Source organism: Abramis brama (genome assembly GCF_963993115.1).
Source record: "Abramis brama genome assembly, chromosome: 16".
Taxonomy (NCBI): domain Eukaryota; kingdom Metazoa; phylum Chordata; class Actinopteri; order Cypriniformes; family Leuciscidae; genus Abramis; species Abramis brama.
Window position 1 is genome coordinate 18097443 of NC_139978.1, and position 25000 is coordinate 18122442.

The following is a 25000-nucleotide window of genomic DNA, read 5'->3' on the forward strand; positions in this document are numbered from 1 at the left end:
GCATTTGGGAGATGCTTTTATCCAAAGCGACTTACATTGCATTTCAAGGTACACATTCACATTCTTATCGGTTCTTGCTTTCCCTGGGAATTGAACCCATGACCTTAGCGTTACAAGCGTCAATGCTCTACTGTTTGAGCTACAGGAAAAGCTTTTTATTGCAATTTATTGACCTCTAAAGCCACTTTTTTTGTAGTGTCAATTCAAAGATATTAGATTATTGTAGCAAGAGTAGTAAAGCATTGAATTTTCTTCCTCAGAGCTTTTACGTAATATTGATGTGCAATAATGTGCAGTTAATTTAATTAATCAGTGTCATGTAATAAAATTTAAAATGCATAATCACTTTTTTTAATTCAATTGACAGCCCTAATCAAAACATATCACAGTACTTTTACTCTACTCTTACATGAGACTCAGATCAATGAAATATGAATCATTCTGTTGGTTTGAAAGAAGGTGAAGTAGACAGGCCCAAACCCGTCACGCCACGTCACGTAAATACAGCAGTAACAGTCATGCTTCATACCTTTACAGTCACAATGCTTTACTCTTCCTGCACAACCCTTCCAAGAGCCAATAACCCTCTATTTCCCTGGTTTTCTTCTCAGCATGAGCAGCAAGATGTTCATCATCACACTGTCATTTACAGAGCCAATTAGCCCGACTCCTATGTTGTTATTGCATTAGACTCACTGTTTGAAATTCACTAATGATGATAGCTGAATAATGAGGCCCACCTGCATTAATTACCAGCACTGATTAAGAGTGAGTTAAAAAATTACTTGAAGACATAAAGAAAGCTCACCGTACATCTTTGTAAGCCTTATTTCACAGGATATTGACATAAAGAAATTATCGGATAGCAATTTAGAGTGATTGTTTGATAGTACGTTTGTACCAAAGCAAAGCAAAAAAAATGTCTTAAACCTCATTTCTGTGTTCAGGTGGACTTTGTGCGTAGTGTCACTGCAGGCGATCAGCTCAGAGAAGAAGACCACCTGGCTCTGGAAACCCTACTAGCCAATGTACCTCAGTCCCGCACGACAAAGAGCAACAGCCTGGAGCTCACGCCCTCTAACACGCCCCAGCTCTCTCCAGCTACCACACCCGCCAACAAGAAGAACAGACTCCCCATTGGTATTCCTTCTACATTCACTTTACTGCATGTTGGTTGCTGCAAATGTTTTGGAGACTAACCCTCTGATTACAGAAAATGCAGTCCACTATAATCTGATTAAAGAATAAATGACTCTTTTGAGCTGGTTCTTTTAATGAATTGTTTAGAAAGAATTGAATTATTTCACTTAATGAACCTACTCAATCAGTCAGAGAGCTTACTGAATCAACATCTGACTCGGTAATTGAACTACTGTAAATGATTACTTTCATATTGAAACATTGACTTTCATATGTTCATATTGAAAGCAAGTTTTGTGTATTTAAAGATGTGAAACTTAAATCTTAAACTGGTTGTTCATATGACAGTTTGTAGGAAGATACACACTTTTTTTGGTAATAAATGAAATGGTATAATATTAAAATTAAAAGTATTATTATTAACAATACAGTTTATATAATGATACACACTTGGGTTTCTGTAACAAATAATATTATAAATAATTATTTGTTGTTGTTATTTTATAATAATAATATTTTTTGAGTCATAACCCATGCATTCTTCACAGAGAAAGCAATCTCAAAATAAGCTCAGAGAAAAAAAATATTGATTGAGGTCTGAGAAAAGTTGGATTTAAAATAATTTTAATTTATTTAACTCAATATGAAAAAAAAAAATTGTTTCTGCATGGAGCATAGCACTGTTACCTTAGCTATATTCTAACCTGTTCAAAATTCAAATTAGTTACGAGCATAGGAGGCTTAAGAGTCATAAGCATGCTGCAACAGAGCTAATATCTCTTCTGTACAACCCACAAGACATGGACATTAGTTGATGGTCTTATGTTAATTTACTAGTGTTTGTTCTTACACTCATTTACATTTACTGATCCTTTACACAGTTTATCTTATTCACCAACTCTCTGATTTCCCCCTTCTGTCTCTTCCACCTTTTTTTCCTGCCTTGCTGCCAATGATCATCAGGACAACAGTTGGCAGCCATAACGTGTTGGGAGCCCTCTGCCACTGCCCTGTCCGCTCATATACCCTTAGTAACCCCGTTTGGTGGGTAACACTGTCGCTCTGCCGTGAACGACATGTACAATTACCTCCGTCCACTCATAGCTTCTTACCGCTTCACCCATGCTTTGACAGTGCTCACTATGGCCCTGTTTACACCTGGTATTAAGATGTGTTTTGGTTGATCGGCTTCCGTATGTTTTTTCGTCGTCTCCGGGCGCGTTCATATGTAAATTGCGCAAGCTTATTTTGTCCATTAGATCGAAAGATCTGAAAAAAAAAAAAAAACATACATTTACCTGACCAAAGACCCTCCTATTGAAGAAATCAGGAGGTAAGTGGTTGAAAGTGGACAAAAGAGCCGGATTAAAACACCAGGTGTAAACGGGTATTTGTCTGCCTCTTCTACTTGTGATCCGATCGACCAAAACGCATCTAAATACCAGGTGTAAACCTGTAAAAGCCTGTGTCTGCCGTGTGTGTCCCTGCTATACAATTCACTTCCGCTATAACACATCTGGACTGCAATACTTGCCTCTAGCGATATAAATGTAGTTGTAGTTGCTCAGACAAGCAAAACTGTTTATGAGTGTCATAAATTTTGTAAGATGTAGCCTACCTGCAACTTTTTCCACCGTATTCCAGCTGTTTTCTTCATTTGATTTGTTTGCTTTGCTTTATCCAGTTTCAATTCCAATTTTAAGACCGATTCTGGACAAAAAGTCTCTCAAAAAAGGTTTCATAATCCATAAAAAGGTGACATTCCAAGTTGTCTAAGAAGTATGGAACATCACTATATTGTCACAGTTATCAGAACAGTTTGTTCACTCGCATGCGTTCTTGTTGCCATTTAAAGATGTTTTGGAGCATTTGTGAGTGCTAATGCTCATGCAGGCTTTCATCGTGTTTTTTTTAGGCTTCTGCTAACAGTTTTAGCCGCCTTGCGTTCCTCTAACCCTAACAGTTTGTCTCCATTCCCTTTCCTCCTCACCCAGCAGGCTCTCGCAGCCGAAGCCGATCCAACATGGCCCAGGAGGGTGAGATTGAAGCTAGCTCCCAGGAGTCTCTGCAGGAGGTCACGCCTGAGGAAGTGCTGGTCATCTCGTTCGGATCCTCACAACAGACTGTACCTGGGATGATGTCAGAAAATGAGGTCTGAAGCTATAGTCATTATGCCATGTGCTGTGATGGTCAATGGTATAGTAGTTAACAAGCACTGGTGATTATATAGATAGTGATATTGGTATGTGACTGCTGTGTCTATATCCGCAGGTTCTGACTCTGAATCTTGGAGATGGTGGACCAGGAGACGCCCCTGTCGACGACAACAAACTGCACGGCAAGCCTGACAAAACGCTGCGCTTCTCACTTTGCAGTGACAACCTGGAGGGCATTTCTGAGGGTGTGTTTTCACCAGACAACCAGCAGATGGTTCTCTTGTACATAAACTGTTCCATATCCACCTTGCATTCTCTTTTCTTTCCTATGGTCTTTGTAAGAGAAATTTGTGAAAAAGAAATATAGCAGTCTTATTTTATTTTATATACATTTTATATTTTATAAAAAATAGTTTATAGACCTTCTGTTAATTTACTACGTTTTTTTTGTTTTTTTGTTAGAACTTTTGTTGCAATAAGTGGATAAAACGAAGTATCTGAATACTAGTAGTATGTTAGTGAATATGAATAATTGTGGTCTGTCTGTAGGCCCGTCTAACCGCTCCAATTCAGTTTCTTCTTTGGACTTGGAGGTGGAGTCTGTGTCAGAAGGAGGACCCGGGCCATCTGGTAGTAATGGTGCAGAGGCCTTACAACTATTGGAACATGAACAAGGTGAATTTGTGTTTTAAAGTATTTCACCCAAAAAAAATCACAAGAGCTTTTTGGTTAAAGTCGCAAAGCTTGATTATTACTCTGGGTTGTAGCCACTACACAGGATAATTTGGACGATAAACTGCGCAAGTTTGAGATTCGGGACATGATGGGTCTGACAGATGATCGAGACATTTCTGAGACGGTCAGTGAGACTTGGAGTACTGACGTCCTGGGCAGTGACTTCGATCCCAACATGGATGAGGACCGACTGCAGGAGATAGCAGGTATGAGTTTATTTCAGGAGATCTCACAGTCATGGCTACAGTCATACGGCTATGCACTTTATTGTGCACTAGTTCATATAGATCATATTAAGTTCATATAACCATAAATAGTAATGGTTTCCTAACATTTTGTTTAGGATTCAAGTGCAAAATACACCCATTACTGCCACCTTGTGGTTAGCTGTATATTTGCACTTCTCAATTAAGGAGCTATAGAGTGAACTTTAAGTGTCTGTTAGTCCCCTTTAGTAGTGCCATAGTAATTACAATGGATTGTGTTACTGTAATTATATTTGAGGTTTTACTATTGTAGTCCTTGTAACAAATCATGTGCATGTTCCATTTAGCTATATATATATACACTGTGTGTGTGTGTGTGTATATATATATATATATATATATATATATATATATATATATATATATATATATATATATATATATATATATATATATGCATATGCAAAAAAGCACATTTATAAAAAAATTTTATCCAATATTCAAAATGAGGGTAATGTATTTGTTCCACCTCTCAGTGTCTTATTTAGTTCATGCTTTCCTGGATTGAGATATAACTATAGAGTTAGGGTTAAGGGTTTTGACTCAAAAATTGTATGTACAGAGTGATGTGCAGAACAACCGCAAACTGCTTCTCATTTCATTCGATCACATTCCATCTCTCTCTTCATCTCTTTCTCCTTCTGTCTTTCAGTCAACTTACTCCCTCCACCCCTTCTTTTCACTCTGTTCACTTGTCTTCCATGTTCTCTCTCTTTCTCTCCTCCCTCTCTCTGACATTCACACAGTCCCTGCAGTCTTATTGACCTTGGTTCCTTCTCATTTGCATCCTCCATTTTTCATTCCTCGGAATATGGCGTTGGGGGACTTTTCCATCATTAAGTGAATTTACAGCGATTTCCTTATGTGTTTTCTCCGAGGGATTGGGTTATGAGATACACATTAAATATCCATTAATACCTCATTATCCCACTGATAAGATTACCATGATAATGAGGCAGAAATTCTAATTGTTTCACTACTGCGGGTGCCACTCATTTAATCATGCACCTGAAAGACGGGCGGCCCAGAGCCCCTGCCTCACTCACTGTAAACAGGGCCAGCGGGGGAAAGCTCTCCTGCAGGCCCACCAAACCTGCCCTTGTGTGCGCATGTATGTGTGCGTATGTGGGGAGACGTGACCTGCAGAGAGCTTCATATGGAGCGCTCATGATCTCTGCTTCAGCCCGACCATCAAACGCCCCTGCACGAGTGCAAACACTCCCCCCCCCCGCCATACTAGCTGTTCACTCCCCCCCCTTCCCGCTCTCCATCTCCATTCTTCTGCCTTGTTAGGCGTTAGCTCCTGTTGGGAGTGTTTCGGAGAGAGGAGGCGCTGTGTGGGATGCCGGTTGAGAGAATAATGAGGTTATGAGTGATGCTCTGCTCGATCCACACCTCAAAGTCACAACCCTGATGATGCCGCATGTGTATGTCTGCGTCTGTGTGCGAGGGAGGCTGCAATTAACCTTAGGCCATCCCTGTCGTAGTCCGCCTACTTGCTGCTTTAGATTAGAGATGCCTCATACCCATGTGTTTCTAATGTATGTGTAGGGCTGTCACAATTTGATTCAATTCCAGTTCACATGCATGTAATTCAATTTAATTTCAGTTTAATAACGATTAATTTGGATATAAGTCAGGTACAGTACATCAAATTTTTATTATTGCTGTAAACTATGCAGGGAAGACTGTCAGTTGGTACAAACTATAATAATGTTTATACTCAAATTAGCTTTTCGAAATCTAGTCTAAACATTAAAACGTTGGCTGTCATAACTTGTTTTCATGACAGATTTATTCAGACATGCATTCAATATTGAAGAACAGATTAAGAAAAAAATATAATGAATATGCCATTTAGTGCATGTTTAGCAAAATGCTCCTCTCTAATTTTAAAGGGGTGATGAACTGAGAAATCAAATTTTCCTTGAGCTTTTGACATATAAGAGGTCATCATACTATAAGAATAACCTGTAAGTTTCAGAACTGAAAACATCCTTGTTAGTCCAGTAAAAGCTGTTATTGACACCAGGCACAGCGAACGACAGGTTTTTCAAAGTGGGGATCTATGACGTCAAAGGGTATCAAACACCGCCTCCGCAGAAGATGATCAACGCCTACTTCAACACTGCCTGTTTAGCCCCGCCCACCGATTCGCGCATTACATGAAACTCATTATAATATGCAAAACTGTTATCCAATCATAGCAGTGGGTGTTTACTTCCAAGTCTTCAATGCGGCATGCCCATAAAAACCGAGCGTTTCAGGTGCTAGGCTCAAAACCAGGGTAGAAAATAGCCTATTACTTTTTCATTTTGATGTTTTTGAATATAAAAACCAAGCGAACGTCATAAGTTGACCTCAGACATCAATATAATTTTTTTTAAAAAGCCAGTTCATGACCCCTTTAATATTGTTTAAAAGCTGTTTTATTGAAGTCTTGAGAAACTGATTAAGTGATAACATAATACAACATATTACTTTTCTGTAAGTTGTATTGTATCATTCAGCATACCTTCTGATGTTCATACATGTTTATTTTGTGCTGTAACTAGTAGTAAAGCAGAAGAGATGGTCAAGTTATGTGTGCTCTGTGCTGCCGCTTCGCTTGAACTGAGGTGCTACAACAATCTGTCATGCGACAATAAAGATTGCCAAATCAGTATTTATTGTTTGAATTTCATAATAAAATGGACATAATTTGAAAGCGGAGACTTTTTTCATATCAAAAGTAACAAAGCACAAAACTTATTGTGATTTATTAGATGGTAGGCACGCTTCAAATAATTTTTTTGTGAAGGTTTGTTCATGCACCAACTGAAAACAGCATAGACGAAAATATTGTGATTTAAGAATCAATATCTTTTCATCAAAATGAGAATCGATTAAAATCAAGAAATCAGTATTTTCAACCAAGCCCCTGTGTATGTGTTCTCCTCTCAGGGGCGGCGGCGGAGAATGCTTTGGGCAGCTTGCTGTGTTTGCCGGTGCTTCTGGACCCGTACGGTTCTACCATCTCTGAGACAACGAGCGAGGCGTGGAGCGTGGAGGTTCTGCCAAGCGACTCAGGTGAGAGCTGAATGCATACAAGAATAGTTTAGTGACTATTGGCTGCCCATGTACTGGTGATCTCTCTCAGAGCATTACTATTCAGTTTTGGCTTTACTTGGCTTTATGTGTTTTATGGAAAGCGCTTTGTGCACCTTTCTGGTTGTTGTAAAGGCGCTATATAAATAAAAATTGATTGATTGATTGATTGATTGATTGATTACTCAAGGGAGTCTTTATTAAAGGGATAGTTCACTTTGAAATTAAATTTTGGTATGTTTTAGCTTACCTCAAGGGCATCCAAGATGTAGGTGTCTTTGTTTCCGCAGTAGTTTCAATTTTGATATTTTTAGGTCAAACCGTTCTTGTCTGTCAGTCATATAATGCAGGTCTATGGTCACCACCTCAAAGAGCATGCACAGAGAAGTCCAAATTAAACAATTCCCCATCGTAAGTACACATTGATGGCCTAAGACACGAAACGAGCGGTTTGTGTGAGAAAACTAACAGTATTTATATCGTTCACAACCACGTCCAAGCAGACTAAGCCAGAACGCGTGCACACGTCACATACCAGGAAGCGCGCGCGCCCTTAGATCACTTGGACGTGGTTGTGTACAAGAGGTAAAAACGATATAAATACTGTTAGTTTTCTCACACAAACCACTCGTTTCGTGACTTAGGCCATCAATGTGTACTTACGATGGGGAATTGTTTAATTTGGACTTCTCTGTGCATGCTCTTTGAGGTGGTGACCATAGACCTGCATTATATGATTGACAGACAAGAACGGTTTGACCTAAAAATATCAAAATTGAAACTACTGCGGAAACAAAGACACCTACATCTTGGATGCCCTTGAGGTAAGCTAAAACATACCAAAATTTAATTTCAAAGTGAACTATCCCTTTAATGTATTGTAGCTCTGGTACTAATAATAAAGTAATAATGATTTACATAAATGTACTAAAATTTTGTTTATTTTCCCCAAATAAAGGATTATGTGTTCCCTTTTGTCACTACCAAAACAATGTGTACATGTTTCAGTCATGACTGTTTCGGTAGTGACAATTTTAGATACTTTTGAGACTAGCTCAAAGATGCTAATCAGTACATGGTTACCTAGCACAGTTCTGAACAGTTGTACACACATAAACATTTTTTTTTTATGGATTAACACCCAAAAAAGTTTGCTTAATTGCAGAAAAAAGGTAGTGGTAGTGACGTTCCTTTAAGTTACACACAGATTTTCACTTCTGGACACATTTACCTCAAAACGATGGTACCTATCTACTATGAAAGAGAGAAGATATAAACGAGAGGGACACAGGAATATTTACTAATCAAAAATATAGGGGTGTGGTCAAAATCAGTCTCAGCCAATGGACTAAAACATACACTGTTTCGGTAGTGACATGAACATGCGGGACACAGTTTCATTATTTACAAAGAAAATACTGTATATATTTTTTTTTTAACTTCACTTTTCTTAAAAAAATAAGAAGATATTTTTAAAAACTATGGAAAAAAATTGCAAAAAATTATTTCAATATCATTTTCACAAGTTGAAATTTAGGGGTTAAGGTTCAGGAAAGCCACCTCCCAATTGAAAGTACCCAATAAATTATGATTTTATATATATTAATTAAGCTTACTGATATTTTAAATATTATTGTGGGATTCAAACATCTAAAATTGTAATACTTAAATGCTAAATACTTAAAGGCGATGTTTTGTGTCAAAGCATTGGAACTGTGCATTGGGCCTTTTAGTGTCAGTGCAGCCTGATAGACTTGCTGATCTCCCATTATGATTATTGATTATTATCTTAATTATTATCACTAGTTTAAAACTTTAATTACATTTTACAGGCTATGTTACATTTTTTTTTTATTTTTTTTTTAATATTTTAATTCATATTTAGCTTTTTAATTGAACAAATTTGTTCAGTAGCATATTGGTTTTTGTTGTGGTATTAAGAATTTTTACATTTTAATGGTATTAGTATCCACTACTGAAATTTGGTTGTTGTGACATCACTAGTAATGATCCTGTAAACAAGGCTAATTATGTTATGAATCATACAGTTGTGAATAAGAAATAAATCATGCAGTTGTTGTGAATAAGAAAGTAAAACAACACTGTGCCAGTATCAGGCATACGGCAGTCTGTGTGTGGTCTTGTCTCCCTGCCCGTTTTGCATCACAAACATAGGAAAGAGAGAATGAGTGATTGTTTTTTTGCTTTTCTGGGGTTTGTTTCAGTTCGAGGCGGTGGAAAAGTAGACTCCGAAGACCAATTGAGACCTGCATTATTACAAATGAGCACGTAAATGAGAGCCCTCCACGGGGATGCCCTGAGTGTCTTTGTGTGTGTGTGGATACACCAGTTTTCTACAGTTAATGAATCTGTGTTGCAGAAGCTGCAGACCTGAAGCAGGAGGAACGCTTGCAGGAGCTGGAGAGCTGCTCCGGTGTGGGAAGCACTTCAGATGACACCGAGGTCAGGGAGGTCAGCTCCCGACCCAGCACCCCGGGACTCAGCGTCGTTTCAGGTACACATACACAGAAGCTTAAAGGCCCCGATATACTCACGATGAACTTCTTTTTCGTTCTTCGCTTGGGGGTAAAAAGAAGTTTGAAATACCTTTGCAGCGACATACTTTTAGTGAACATTCCGAAGCTGTCCACGTATGAGAGTGACTTTTAGATGGATATGTTAATATGTGCTGCAAGCTTTCCTCTCAATAACAAAATAAACAGCAGATCATAGCGACGTGAATCTGTTTGCATGCGGATATTTAATTCGGCTCTCCAGTAGTCACATTCTGTTTATTTATTTAGCACTTTATACAATAGATTGCTTTAAAGCAAGCAGCTTAACAATATTAAGCATGAAAATTCACTTAGAATTACAACTTAAATTTCTACTATAAAGCAACCTTTCAGTGTGTTTGTTTTTACTTGTCTCACTTTGCCGGTCTGAACAGAAGAACCCATTACCTATTACATAAATGCCACAGACAAATGGTACTTCGAAGGTGTTTACCAGCTGTAGCAAACTTTTTCCGGAAAGTTCTCTTTGGCAAGCTGTTTCGAACAACCAAAACAAACTTTGTTTTAGCCTGATTTTGTTCAAAATGAGGTCATATCAGAGCCTCAATTGTCTAAATGTGTTCAAATGAACGTTCACAGTCAGTCTGGAATCACATATTTGAGTAAGCATGAGCTTGCAGCATTCAGCAATCCGAAGGTTTGAACATCCCGCTTACATGTCACATTTAAATTTTATTCACTGGCTCGCAGAGTTCTTTATTCAGTGGCTCTTCTGCCGTGACATTGTGATGAAGACGAAGAGCCAGGTAACACAACGGCAAACTCCCGACCGACTCCTTGTGGGGAGTTTTCCCTGAGGACTTCTGCAGATGGATTGCCTTTCCCTTCCTCTTTCGTTCATTCTTGCCGTTTCCATCTCTCGTTCACCTACTCTGACCTCCCTGGGGATTCTCCTGCCCTCTTTGTGTGCTCAAGGGAGCATTGGCGTGGTTTCCCCGCTTCCATGAGGAGCTTGAAATGAGATTGGCTGTTCAACTTGGCCACCACTCCATCACCTATACGCTAGACTTTTGCTTACTATCTGAACTATTTTGTATATCTGAGAGATATATACACAGTCAAACTCTAGGCTTGTTTTGCTAAGGCAGCAGAAAATATATGTATATTTTTTCATCATTATTTTGTTCTTTGTATAAGAGGAATGTCATGCCAAAGTTTCCTCTGACAAACCAAACTACTTCACAGCTCTGAAGGTAATATGTTTGCTTCTGTGATTTATAGTTTGAGGTTTTGCTGATTTGTTACATATTGTTCGTGCAGGCATCAGTGCCACGTCAGAGGACATCCCCAATAAGATTGAAGACCTACGCTCAGAGTGCAGCTCAGATTTTGGAGGCAAAGACTCCGTGACCAGTCCAGATGGAGAAGACTCTGCTCATGGTACAAACACACACTCAAGTTACTGATTGGGCACATACACACTGTGCTTTGTACAGAATTTAAGATCAGTGCATCCGTATTTTCCCAGTGAATGTCAACTTATGTTGCACACCAGTTTATCTGTGGTAAAGGTACATAAGTGCCCAGGAAAACAGATGGCAAAGAGCATAATGGTGACATATCAGAAGTTTAAAGAAAATAAGAGCTTAAAGGAGGTTTAAATTCATATTTGTATGTTTTGTGAGATATCAAGTATATCAAACTTTTTTATCTTGAGATATAAAATATGTTTTTCTTTACTATTAAATCTCATCCTGCACAGCTGTTGAATTTGTTTCTTGGGATGTCTGGTGTGGGACTATCCTTTGTCACTCATTTACTTCTTCCTCTATCCACTCCTCCATTCTTCCACCTCTCTAGGAGCTCACAGTCTATCCTGTGCACCCTCTCATGCAGATTCACTGCTGGCCATGTTCGATCCCCTCTCCTCTGGAGAAGGTAATGTCACTTCCCAGCATGCACTGCTGTTGAATGCAGTACTTACACATGTAAGATCTAGAAAGGAGTGCCATTAATGTGCCTAATGACAAGAGCCCACTAAACAGCATGTGTGCTGTGAAATAGAGGAAGCGCTTGCCAGATTTCTACCCTATTACGGCCCTTTCTGGTAGAATAAGGGGTTACATTATATTGGTGTTTAAGGGCTAAATTTGATTTGTTTCTGTCCAAGCCCACAAATCCACAATGGAAAGTTGCATAAATGTGTTGGAGAGACATTGTGAGAATCTGTGTGTGTGGGGCAAGGTGAGGGGATGACAGGTTGCTAGACCTCACTGCAGGCGTTTTGGCTCAGCAGCCCGTCCCCACTGAGCTAGTGGCACAGGGCTGGCATTGGAAGGCACACAGCAGAGATGCTGTACCCTTGGAACAGGTGGCCTACTTTCACCTGAGGTCTGTCTGACTCTGACAGCTTTTTCAAGCTTTCTAACGTACACACACACACACACACACACACACACACACACACACTCATGCTGATGGTATGCATTTAACCTTTTTTATGAATGCCAGTTGAACAGAAGTCATGTCACGACCCTTGCATCTAGTTTTGTTTGTCAAGAACTGGCGGTTAAGTCACAAATACCACAGCGCAAAAAGTTTTTCTCACTGGTATCGAATTTAGCCATTGACATTATTTAAATCCAAAAGCAAGGACCCTCTGATTTTGGATCAAATGTCTTTGCAGGTTCGACCACTGGCACCATTGTACGGCCCAAGGTGCACTATCCCCGGCCCCCTCACCCTCCCCCTGACCCGCCCATTCCAGAGGCCAGCATAATGAGCCACCAGGAGCCTCGCCCACCGCTCTTTGCCCCCCACCTGGCACAGGGTGACCTGGAGCATCCCAAGCAGAGGCACTCTTACCCTGAAAGGCTGGTGAGAAGCCGCAGCACAGATGTGGTGTCTGCTGGCCGCAGACCCAACAGCGATCCCGGACTGAACCGCAGGACCGTGATGGAGGAGAGAGATGTGGCTGGGGCTTTCTCCACAGGACCCACCTCTTCTCCCAGCAAGGATTCCCTCAAAGGAGAGGTGAACAAGATGAATTTATGCATTATTTATGCAATTAATGAATTAATGCATCCTTGCTGAATAATTTCTTAGTATTCATTTCTTTAAAAAAATCTGACCCCAAACTTTTAAATGGTAGTTTACAGTATATAAAAATTCAGATTTTTCAAACAATTTTTTTTTTTAAATAAAGTTGAGTGAACTTGAATTTGACTGAACTATCTGCATTATTTTATTTTATAATTTTTTTTACTTTATGTATTTGTTTATATATATATATATATATATATATATATATATATATATATATATATATATATATAATATTATATTATATTATATTTATATATATATATATATATATATATATATATATATATATATATATATATATATATATATATATATTATATGATATAATATAATATAATATAATATAATATAATATAATATAATATATATATATATATATATATATATATATATATTATATAATTAATATAATATAATATAATATAATATAATTTGGAATATATATTTCCAAATTATATTATTTTAATGAATTTAGTATAAATATTTTCTTCCACCATCTTCCTCTATGTAACAATTTTCATTTCTGGACAAAAAATATATCATAATCTACTCAAAATAATCTTTACTTTGTCAGTCGAACTCATCATTTTCTTTTTCTTCAGAGTTTGAGTTACTTGGGATCAAGTAATTGACAGAATGTAAATGTTTGAGTGAACAACTACTTTAAATAACTGTTTTTGTATGCATTCAGTCTGAGGACAGAAAGGACAGTGATGATGAGAAGTCTGATAGGAACAGACCCTGGTGGAAGAAGCGCTTTGTTCCTGCCATTCCTAAAGGTGAGGAGCCCAACTCTCATTCCCTTCATTTTTTGGAGTAAAAAGTACATGCCTACTTTTATCCTGTGGATCAGTGGCTAGAAAATTTAATTGATATAGAAATTAATTGAGCTAGCATAGAAAAAAAAGTATTCTGTTTGAGTGGGGAAAAAGTGATGATAATATCTGTTTTTATTATTTGAAAACGCTAGTATTTGCTGATGCTGACATTGTCACCGCTGTAATGTGCATCCCTACAACTACTACGACTTCTTTAAACATAGAAAACACTTTATCCAAGTTATTGCAGTTCTGTATGTGATCAGTATTTCTAATTGGAGAATAATTTCTCTTTGTGATTATTGGCTGTTCCTTTCTTACAGATATTTGACAGTTAAACTCTAAATAGTTTTTAATTGCCTGTACACTACCATTCAAAAAGTTTTTTTTTTTTAATAAAATAAATGTCTTGTGCTCACCAAGGCTGCATTTATTTGATCAAAAATACAGTAAAAACAGCAATATTGTGAAATATCATTACAATTTAAAATATCTGTTTTCTATCTGTTTGCTGATTTCCAACTCCAACAAACATTTATTATTATTCAATGCTGAAAATGGTTGTGCTGCTTTAAATTTTGCTTAATCTATCTATCCATCTATCCATCTATCCATCTATCCATCTATCCATCTATCTATCTATCTATCTATCTATCTATCTATCTATCTATCTATCTATCTATCTAAACAATTCTTTGATTAATTGCAAAGTTAAAAAGAACAGCATTTATTTAAAATAAAAATATTTATGAATTTCTTTACTGTCACTTTTGATCAATTTAATGCATGTTTACTAAAGAAAATACTGACCCCAAACTTTTGAACATTCAAACTCCCAAATGCAGCTCGAATCGATCTAACTTTCTGACGCTCATTAGCAATTAGCATTTAGCATGGCTTGGGTGACGAGTTTGTGTTTGTGACCCCCAACCCTGTCTGTTGCTGTCTGTGTTCCTCACACAGTGCTCTATTGGACTGCAGAGGGTGAACTCCCAGGTAACCCACTCTTCAAGCTCTCTCCCACTCAATCTAGTGCTGTACACCAGCGGCCCGAATTTGTACTAGATCCTGTAGACTCCTCCTTGCCACTCTGTGACATGACACAATCGAGCATCATCTTTTCATTCATGCAGCCATTTTGGTTTAACATGGTTTATTTTGCAGTGGTTGACCTCTATAAAAGGACATTTGCTGAAATTTGCACTTGAAAAATATGCGTAATTTACTGTAGGCACCAAAACTACCAGTACTTTGGTTACAAGTAAAAAAAAAAAAAAAAAATTATTATTAAAGTATTCCACTTTTTAACCGAAAAAGATTGTTTTAATAGCATATTGATTTTTGCTCTTGGTATTGATATTCATGATTTTACCATTATTGGTAACTACAGAATTTTTGCTATTGTAACCTCTTTTTTTTCTCTATTTTGCACACAGCCTAAATTCACATGAGCATACACATGACATTCTGCAGCACAGAGCTCCACATCTGTGTGTTTGCACTTTAGTAGTGACATGTTTCCTGTTTTAGTTCCCCATTACTAAAATTTTGGTTGTGACTTATCTGTGGAGCAAAAGCATTCTAAGCATGTTTATCCATTTGCCACAATGGACTGGAGAGAGTCCGTGTCTTGAGGTTAGCTTTCTCATAGTGTTCCTAAGGAACACAACTGCAGCGTTCTGCCGTTTTGTGAGAATAACGGCTTCTGCTCATCTCTGCAGTGCCAATCGCGGGGCTCCGAAAGCGGGACAAGCCAGAAAAAGACGAGCAAGGAGCAGAGAGGGTCCCACAAGGTCTGCACACATTTAACTTCATCATACACTCTCTGCCACCATTGTCCACATTGATCACGTGTATGCATTTTTGTGCATCTCAGATGAGCATTCAATGCTCAGACAAAACTCTAAGACCCAGTCAGCGGAGGCAATAATGGACAAGTACATCAGGTACATGGAGAAACGACCCACCCACAGTGATGGAGCAGGTTCTGGAAACTATATTGGACAAGGTTTGCCAAATAACTATATTCATGCTTTATACACGAACACACACAAGGGTATACACTCTCTTTCTTCAGTGTTGAGGAGTAAATAACTTGAGGAGTAAAAGTAGTGATGCTTCTAACGTAAACATTTTTTTGCAGTCTGATTGCAGTTCAGTTGTTTTAAAGAGACCGTATCCTGTCCAATAACAAACTACTTTTTCCAGCAAACACACTCCTACATTGTCCTCTCATTTGTAGCATTGTCCAATTAATTTAAACCTGCCATAAAATAGCCCATAAAGCTGACATGTCAATAAACTTAAATACAACTACAACAAGAATTCATCAGTAAGTAGGTAATCTGTCATGTTTTTGTAGCAAATTATTTTAAATAAAATTGGAAAATGAGATATTTTCTTGTTTTATCAGTTATTTTAGTTTATTGCTGTCACCCTTTTGTCCCTAATAGCTTAATGTAGTCTGCCACCTTTTGTTAGTAACTTGTATTGTAGTGTTTGAAAGGAAATAATGGCAGCTTCCCCCCTCCCCCCGGAAACTATTCCGGTTACTTTATTTTAAGGTGTCCTACATTTTATTACTGAGTAATATTATTTGACAACATGTACTTACTATAGGGTTAGGTTTAGGGTTAGCATATACTTAAGCATAATTAAGTATGTTGCATGTAATTAAGCATAATTTACTGTTATTACCGGAGTAAGCACATGTAACATATGTAACAAGGAAACTGTAAATTAAGTGTTATCACTGGGGAAACTATTTATATTATCTACAAATTAAAGTAGTTAAAGACATAGCACTATTTATTATGCTTTCTACTCGCATCTGTTAGACATAATTTATCACTGATACAATTTGTTGTCTGCTGTTTTGTAACTGTTTTGCTCTGTGTTACAGAGTCTTGTAGAGAGGGAGACAGTGAGCATGATTCTCCTAAAGATGAAGTACTGCAGAACATCTCTGCAGATGACCTTCCAGACTCTGCCAGTCAGACAGCACCACCTCAGGACAAGACGTTCTCCTTTAGGTCACTCAGACAAACTCTCAGTAAAATCAGTACAAGTCTAAATCACAGTTAGAAACCAAAATGGCAATGAACATTTAACACAATCAGACTGTTAACCTGCCATGTCTGTTTCATCTCTGCAGTGATATTAAGAAAAAGCTTCGCATGGCGCTGTGCTCTGCAGATTCGGTTGTATTTCCCATCATTCCACCTGCAACAACACGTAACGGCCTCCCGGACCATACAGATCCCGAAGGTTCCTATTATCCATATTATCTTTTTATAGCCATTATATTGAATATCATGTAGTACTACTACTACTACTACTACTACTACTACTAATTACTATTATTATTATCATCATTATGGTAGTATTCAGTCCTATTTAAAACAAACCTTCTTTTGAATTAAAGTTTTTGTAGCTCTCTGCTCATGGGGTGAAAGTAGCTGTTACGCAGGTTCTGAGGTTCAAAACGCTGTGCATTTATGTCTGGCCCCTGTCTCCTCTCTCTCCTCAGACAACGAGATCGTGTGCTTTCTGAAGGTGCAGCTGGCGGAGGCCATTAACCTGCAGGATAAGAACCAGATGGCTCAGATCCAGGAGACTACGCGCTGCGTCAGCCACCTCGACCCCCGCACCTGCAGAAAACTGCTCACTGCCATGGCAGAGGACTACAGGTACACACATTATTCTCTCTCTCTATCTCTTAATGTCTCACTGACTTTCTGTCTCATTGTCTTTCTCTTTTACTCACTTCTCTCAAAAACAGCTATGAATCACAATTTAATAAAAGATTGTGCTGACATATTTTTGGGCATGACTCCATAATGAGCGCTGTGATGGTTTTGTGCTGTAGGAAGCGGGCTCCGTACATCGCCTATCTGACGCGGTGCCGGCAGGGCCTGCAGACGTCTCAGGCTCATCTGGAGCGACTCCTGCAGAGAGTGTTGAGAGATAAAGAAGTGGCCAACCGCTACTTTACCACTGTCTGTGTCCGACTGCTCCTGGAACACATGGAGTCTAAGATGCTTGACTTCATCAAAGGTCTATATGAATCTCTGTGTATATGAGGACTCACTTTTTGTGTTGATTGCCAAATCCTGAAAAATCCAGTGCTTTATTTTAAGTCATTCACAGAGTGAAGGTGGATATTTGACTCATTAGAGCTGAGGTCTCAAACTTTAATTACCTCTCCATTGGGGCCAGTTCAGTGGTTACAAAAATACATGTGTTGTTTTACAGCTACTAATTTTATAAATTAATTTATACATGGTTGGCCCTTTTCAGAGTATAGTGACTCATATTACACTACTATCTAGCGTACTACTCTGCTGTTTAGCGGATTAATGATGTCTGAGATTTTTAAACTGTAATATTGTGAAATCTATTTAAATACATTTTAAAATGTAATTTATTCCTGTGATGGCAAAGCTGAATTCTCAGCATCATTACTCCAGTCTTCAATGTCACACGATCCTTCAGAAATCATTCTTATATGCCGATTTGCTGCTCAAGATATATTTATTATTATTATCAATGTTGAAAACAGTTGTGCTGCTTAATATTTTTGTGTAAACCATGCTACATTTTTTCAGGATTCTTTGATAAATATAGTTTTATTTGTAATAGAAATGTTTTATAACATTATAAATGTCTTTACTGTCACTTTTGATCAAATGAGAAAGTATTAATTTCTTTAAAAAAATCTTATTGACCCACCTTTTGAATGGTAGCGTGAAAAGACTAAAATACAATACAATAATTAATTTTTTGGTAATTAAAATAGTATAATTTCATATAGACAGGCAAAATAAATTAGCTGCAGTAGCTGCAGCTGGTCAAAAAATCAACAATATTGTCGTAATGCAACACAAATTTTTCTAAATGTACATTTAATTAAACTATTAGCATTTGAGTGGTTGTATGAAATGATAGATGAGACCTCTGTTTTTGAGTCTGACTCTCTCTGTTGTTCCACAGCATTTCAGGGCTGCACAGCATCTGACGATAAGACAGCAGCCGTGGAGGATTTCCTGCGTTACCTGTATGGAGCCATGGCCCATGATGCCATCTGGCAGTATGCCAGTGAGGAGCAGCTCCAGGACGCCCAGATGGCCATCGAACGCAGCGTCATGAACCGCATCTTCAAACTGGCATTCTACCCCAATCAGGATGGGGACATCCACAGAGACGAGTGAGGAAACTCAAATATTTACTGTGCGATCAAAATTTTCCTTATTCCTTTCCATGTTGATTCATACATTGTGTCTGAATTAGATGTGATGCATCAAACAATCTCCTCTATACTAATCCTCATGTTTGACATTTTGTCAATCACATAGTTGAAATTTTCTCTGGATAGCCTTGCACAATGAAATATCATTGGTCCAAAATCCTGTTCATGCCTGCATATTAAACTATAACAAAATCACTGTTAGTTGAAACATTTACTTAGCACAAGAAAACTTATGCTCAACTCAGTTTAGGACACCATTTTAGCATTTTAAATGTCTTTTAATGGGATGTCTCCTTTATTCAAGGCTTTTCCACGAGCACATTCAGCGTCTGTCTAAAGTGGTGACGGCCAATCACAAAGCCCTGCAGATCCCAGAGGTAACCGTTTGCTCTGTCTCAGAATATAGTTAGAAATGAAGACAGAAAACTACAATCTGATGTGTGTGAATCTGTGCAGGTGTATCTGAAGGAGGCACCGTGGCCCTCAGCACAGGCTGAGATCAGGACCATCAATGCCTATAAGACCCCACGAGATAAGGTGCAGTGTATCCTGCGCATGTGCTCCACCATTATGAACCTGCTCAGCCTGGCCAATGAGGACGCTGTCCCCGGGGCGGACGACTTCGTCCCCGTGCTCGTCTTTGTCCTGATTAAGGTGAGTTAAGAGACAAAACCATAGAGTGATATAATGCTGCTAATTGCAATATTTGTGCTGTGTATTTTGTAACATTTCTGATAGTTGGCACTAAGGCCCAAAAGCTTTGTTGTCTTCTATGTAATAAAATTTCCTTTGATATATAAAAGTATCTATTTAGAAGTTTTCGTCCTTTAAAAAATTTCGTCCTTTAAAAACATGCCCAATTTATTATTATTATTATTATTTATGGTTTTAAAGATAAACATTTTAAGAGCATTAAATTATGACAAAAGTAAAAATCGGGGAAATGAGCATGCACAAATAAATATCCATTATCAAATGATACCGAAAAATTATATAATAATAAAAATAATCTCAATATTAACCATTAACCGATATGGTATTGATATATGATATATGTTGCATCCCTGCTACAAATAACATTTTACATAACATTTTTTAATTCTTTGTGGTTTTAGATTTTAGGTAGACCATTCAAAAGTTGGTTAGTTTTTTTTTTTTTTTGTCTGTTACGCTCAATAAATATGCATTTATTTGATCAAAAATACTTTAGAAACTGTAATATCATGAAATATTACAGTTTAAAATAACTGTTTTCTATTTAAATACATTTTAAAATTCCATTTTATTTCTGTGATGGCAAAGCTGTATTTTCAGCATCATTACTTTAGTCTTTGGTGTCACATGATCCTTCATAAATCATTCTTAATATTTTCTGCTCAAGAAACATTCCTTATTATTATCAATGTTGAAAACAGTTGTGCTGTATTGTGCTTGTATTTTTCAAGATTTTTTGATGGATAGAAAGTTCAAAAGAACAGCATTTATTTAAAAGATCTTTTTGTACCACTTTAAATGTCTTTACTGACATTTTTGATCAATTGAATGCACTCTTGCTGAATAAAAGTTAATAAAAAAAAATCTGCTCCTAAACTTTTGAACACTAGTCTGCTTCAAGGTTAAAACCTCTCAAGTCTTCAGAAGCAAACTTAATGTACTGATTCTTATGCTAGAGTTATTTTGTTTGCTTGCTGGTGTCTAGGTTTTGTTATTGTGTGTGAGTTTTTCTCCTTCTCCCCACCCCATACCTGTTTGTGTTTGCGATGCACACGCCTACACCAGATTTTCTAAACTTGTAAGTGTGCTTGAATGTGTAAGGATGCACAATGTGGGTGGTCAGATGTTATCTCGTACGTTAATTCCCCCCTCTCGCTCGTTCTCTCCCTCCCTCCAGGCAAACCCACCCTGCCTTCTGTCCACCATTCAGTACATCAATAATTTCTACGCCAGCAGGCTGAGCGGGGAGGAGTGCTATTGGTGGATGCAGTTCACTGCCGCCGTGGAATTCATTAAAACCATCGACGATCGCAAGTGAAGCAGAACAGCCACCTGTATGGGCAGACTGTAGGAAGGAGAAAGAGAGAGAGAGAGAGAGAGGACAGCGCGGACGACTACTCTCCCCTTCATCACAGCGAGGCATCGCCTCAGTCTGTATAGCTGTACATAGAGACAAAAACAAGTTTAATAGCGATCAAAAATTAGACATGATCATGACAGGTTTTACTACGGTGGGGTATTAAACGAATGAAAACAAATAATGCGGCCGGTGGCGACATTGCCGCGCTCTACTGATCTCGCTTATAACCCACGTCTTTTTTCTGTAGTATTGGGGAGGTGTTGGGGCTTAGAATCAAATTTTATAATAAACAGATTTAGCAAGTAATTAGCTGTTAAAACATACCTATCAAATGAAAAAGGGACCAGGAACTACCGGCAACGATTATGTATCGGGACGCTTCAGAGGGGAATCCATGATTCTGTCCTTCTCGTATAAACCGTGCAATCTCACCCCATTCATAGCTAACAGTCACACGCCGAGTCATATCATAACGCATCACTATAGATGCTGCCAGTGTATCAATGTTACAGTTTATCAAATTAATCATGCCATTATCTTACTAGGGCAGCTTGTTCTATGAATGTAAGCAGGTGTTGTCATTATTGTACATTCATTCTTTACTACGTTTCCCAGACAATTTGGACAAAAGGGCCCACATATTTATATAAAATAAAATGTATTTATTACTTAACTCCTGTATTTAATGTTTTATTATATTTACTGACTTGTTCCATGAATTAGCTGTTTGGACAGATGCACACGGTTCGGTTGAGGAAACAAGTTTAAGAAAAATTAAGACTCACTGAGAGCAGCTAAAATAGGGTGTCTTCACATTAGCGGTTAGAGTTGTAAATTAGTGCCTTGCAGATATTTGCAGTAACACGTGTTCTTTTCGTTTCTTGCATCTTCCTGGAAGCGAGGAAGTCGGATCTGTCAAAGTCAAGCCTGGCTAAGCGTCAGTATGCTATAACCAACCTACAGTAAAAAGTACAACATGCCATATAGAAACACCCCACAATTGGACGTTCAGTATGTGGATTATTTGTGTTGAATAGTTGGAAAACTGACTGTTAGGTCTTACCAAATGGTCTTAGACAATAGTTACTGCTGAAAATATTTGATATTGCCCTTTACTTGTGTTTAAAGTCCATGTATTGGTTTCAAAGTTCTTACTTTTCTAGGGTTAAAATCATTGTTATTTTTATAACGCAGTTCCCAAGTAAAACTTTGAGTTAGGAGGACTATTTTTCTGTACTTTGAGGTACACTTTTAGAAAAGAAAACAGCAGAAAATGTACCTTTAGAGCAAAAAGAGCTTATTATTGGGGCAGTATCCTCAAAGGGACACCTTTGTACCTTATTTACCCCTAAAAGGTTCATAGTAGTTCCTTAAGGGCACATATGACTACTCTAAGTTACTAATATGCACCTTCTAGCGGTATATAAGGTGCAAACTGGCCCTCTTATGGGAGCTGCCCCATTGACAAGCTGTTTTACACCTAAAGGTACATTTTTTGTGTAAGTGTATTGAGTTTAGATAGAACAAAGAACATTTTAACACTGTGGCATCATCAAAGCTTGAGGACTAGTATATTGATGTTGCTGAGGAGAATATATCTATGCGATTCAGGCTACCTCGTGTCATAATCCCATAAACAGCAAGCACACGTTCTTCATAACTGTTTTTGCTGTTGACATCGGCACAATATATTATTTAAACAGGAATGTAGAATATCATGCTCATGTTAGTGCTAAATTTATCTTTATCACATCAGAACTTCCCAATAACATTTGCACTTGCGTAGAACTAGGGCAAAATAACTGTACCTAACATTTTGTGTGGTTGTCTTGAGTTTCCCCCTTTCAAATCTGTTTGTTATTGTTGCTCCTAAAGATGTGTGAATATCTGAAAACATACTCTGGGTGTTGATTTTGGTCCTAAATATAGTAGATGCACTTAGAACAATTAGTTCTACCTCCAACTGTGTACATAAAGGGATAAATAAAATTGTTGTAATGCATTCTTTTCCTCTAGCTTTTGTTGCCTTTAGAGCCCTGTGTATATACTTGTTTTCCTTCTGATTTGAATGGCGCATGAACGCGATATCGTCGTGTATCTCTCTCTTGCACAAACTGTAATACGAAGAGCATCAGCTACAAGACTTAATTTGCAGTGCACTTTGGAACAACACTGATATTCTGTATAACATTTATATTCTATATAATAGATCATTTAAATTCTATATAAATGCTATAGCAGACTATCTTTGTTTTTACTGGTTCCTTTTTAAATTATAATGTGATATGCATTTTTGCCTTTTCAATATTTTCTGTAATGTGGACTCGGGTATTATTGATCTCAATATCTCAAATGGTTCAGGCTTGCACACTATTTTGGTGCTCTGTTTGTTTGCAGTGTTTGGATTTTTTTTTTTTTTTTTAACCACAGCAGAAATGTTGCATTTGATGGATCTTGGTGAAATTAGTTGCCAAAGGAATCAAAGACTTTATATTTTCATGGCATGTACTTTTACCAAGACCTTTTTGTGTATAAAGTCTGCCCTAACAAAAATATGCACCTTGGGGTTTGTGTAACCTGTGACAAACATTTGAAGAGGACTTAATCTTGATTTGTTTTTCTTTTTCTTGAGATTGAAAGGTTGGTGTTTTTATTGTTCCACATTTAACCGGAAGAACTAAAAAGCGACGGCCTCGTGCAAATATTCTAACCCACAAGACTAATAGTCTTTGAGGTTTCCAATAGGGCCGTTTTTAATTGAACAGTTGAAATACACTACTGTTCCTTTGAACACACTTTTTAGCAGAAGTGACTTAAACAGGGTTTTGGTGTACTGTACTTAACTGAACTGGCTTAATATCTGCACAGTATGTTGACTGAGAGCAAGGCTTTGTACTCAATCTGTATTTAAGAGCTTTATAATCCCTACCGTATCATGCTGGTCCACTATTTTGAAGAGCATGCTAAGAGAATTATGGGTAATGGCTTGCATTTGTGAGCGTACTCACTTGGGCTCCTGTTGGGAAGGCATTCTGTGTGTTATGTGATTTAATATGAACCTGTACATAATTCTTTAAAAAAAAAAAAAAAAAAAAAAAAAACGATTAAAGACTTTTTCCGTGAAAATGCAACGCCTGTTTTTGCATCAAAATGTCTCGATAGAGATGCATGACTACTGTTATCTTCTGGCTTCTTTTAAAGTCAGCATGAAACTAAAATTGCAATATTATTTACTTCCCGGTTGTGACGTATATCCGAGTGAAACAGCCTCTCGAAATATAAAATATGTAGGGTGGGGCTTGATTTTGTCCATTGGAAGTTGATTGGATGGTTGTGGTATTGCTGTGATCTTATGCAAGTGACCGGTTGTGCCATTAAACACACCATCAGAGAATAAAAAAACATGTCATTGCAAGGAGGTATGGGACGTTATGCTGTGTCCGTGCGATAATTAAATGATGATAACGCGTGACCTACTTGAAATAATGCTTTTCTATAGCAACATTAACAACGCCAAAATGAATCTGCAGCGCTCAGGTAGTTCAAGTCGGAATGCTATGAAGACGTGAACGCTTTTTACAGGTCGGAATCTCGTAATTACGCTTATTACCACATGGTGCGAACGCACATTTATTTTTTATTAAAGATTACGAGGGCACATTAATTTTGTACACAGATAAATCAATAATAAATACACAAATTTTCCATAAAAAAATAAATAAATAGGATTTGTCAATTTCGGTGACTTTAACTGAGCTGGCTTAAGCCTCCTGAAGCAGCCGCAAGGTCTGACGGCAGAAAGACACAATCGATAATCACAAGTAAAACTTTGTCTATGAAAAGTTCAACCATCAA

At 37.7% G+C, this 25000-nt stretch overlaps 2 protein-coding genes across 9 annotated transcripts in view; one reads left to right on the top strand and one right to left on the bottom strand.

Annotated features, from left to right (window-relative positions):
* The window catches only part of gapvd1 (GTPase activating protein and VPS9 domains 1), a 43280-nt gene extending 19711 nt beyond the window's left edge, over window positions 1-23569 (top strand). For 2 of the 8 annotated variants that reach the window (XM_084138661.1, XM_084138662.1), the window contains exons 7-29: window positions 948-1140; window positions 2104-2184; window positions 3135-3292; window positions 3412-3541; window positions 3846-3971; window positions 4064-4237; window positions 7241-7366; window positions 9765-9899; window positions 11221-11340; window positions 11761-11838; window positions 12587-12933; window positions 13697-13784; window positions 14787-14819; window positions 15545-15616; window positions 15700-15831; window positions 16726-16855; window positions 16978-17090; window positions 17353-17512; window positions 17692-17879; window positions 18816-19029; window positions 19376-19448; window positions 19528-19725; window positions 20963-23569. In XM_084138661.1, the coding sequence (XP_083994787.1) occupies window positions 948-1140; window positions 2104-2184; window positions 3135-3292; window positions 3412-3541; window positions 3846-3971; window positions 4064-4237; window positions 7241-7366; window positions 9765-9899; window positions 11221-11340; window positions 11761-11838; window positions 12587-12933; window positions 13697-13784; window positions 14787-14819; window positions 15545-15616; window positions 15700-15831; window positions 16726-16855; window positions 16978-17090; window positions 17353-17512; window positions 17692-17879; window positions 18816-19029; window positions 19376-19448; window positions 19528-19725; window positions 20963-21103 (3210 nt within the window). In that variant the 3' untranslated portion in view covers window positions 21104-23569. The remainder of the gene's footprint in view (window positions 1-947; window positions 1141-2103; window positions 2185-3134; window positions 3293-3411; window positions 3542-3845; window positions 3972-4063; window positions 4238-7240; window positions 7367-9764; window positions 9900-11220; window positions 11341-11760; window positions 11839-12586; window positions 12934-13696; window positions 13785-14786; window positions 14820-15544; window positions 15617-15699; window positions 15832-16725; window positions 16856-16977; window positions 17091-17352; window positions 17513-17691; window positions 17880-18815; window positions 19030-19375; window positions 19449-19527; window positions 19726-20962) is intronic. The other 6 variants (XM_084138663.1, XM_084138666.1, XM_084138664.1 and 3 more) reach the window with 6 other exon arrangements.
* LOC311065815 (DLA class I histocompatibility antigen, A9/A9 alpha chain-like) overlaps window positions 1-25000 on the bottom strand; it is a 484454-nt gene that overhangs the window by 110538 nt on the left and 348916 nt on the right. The gene's annotated exons all lie outside the window — the stretch shown is intronic.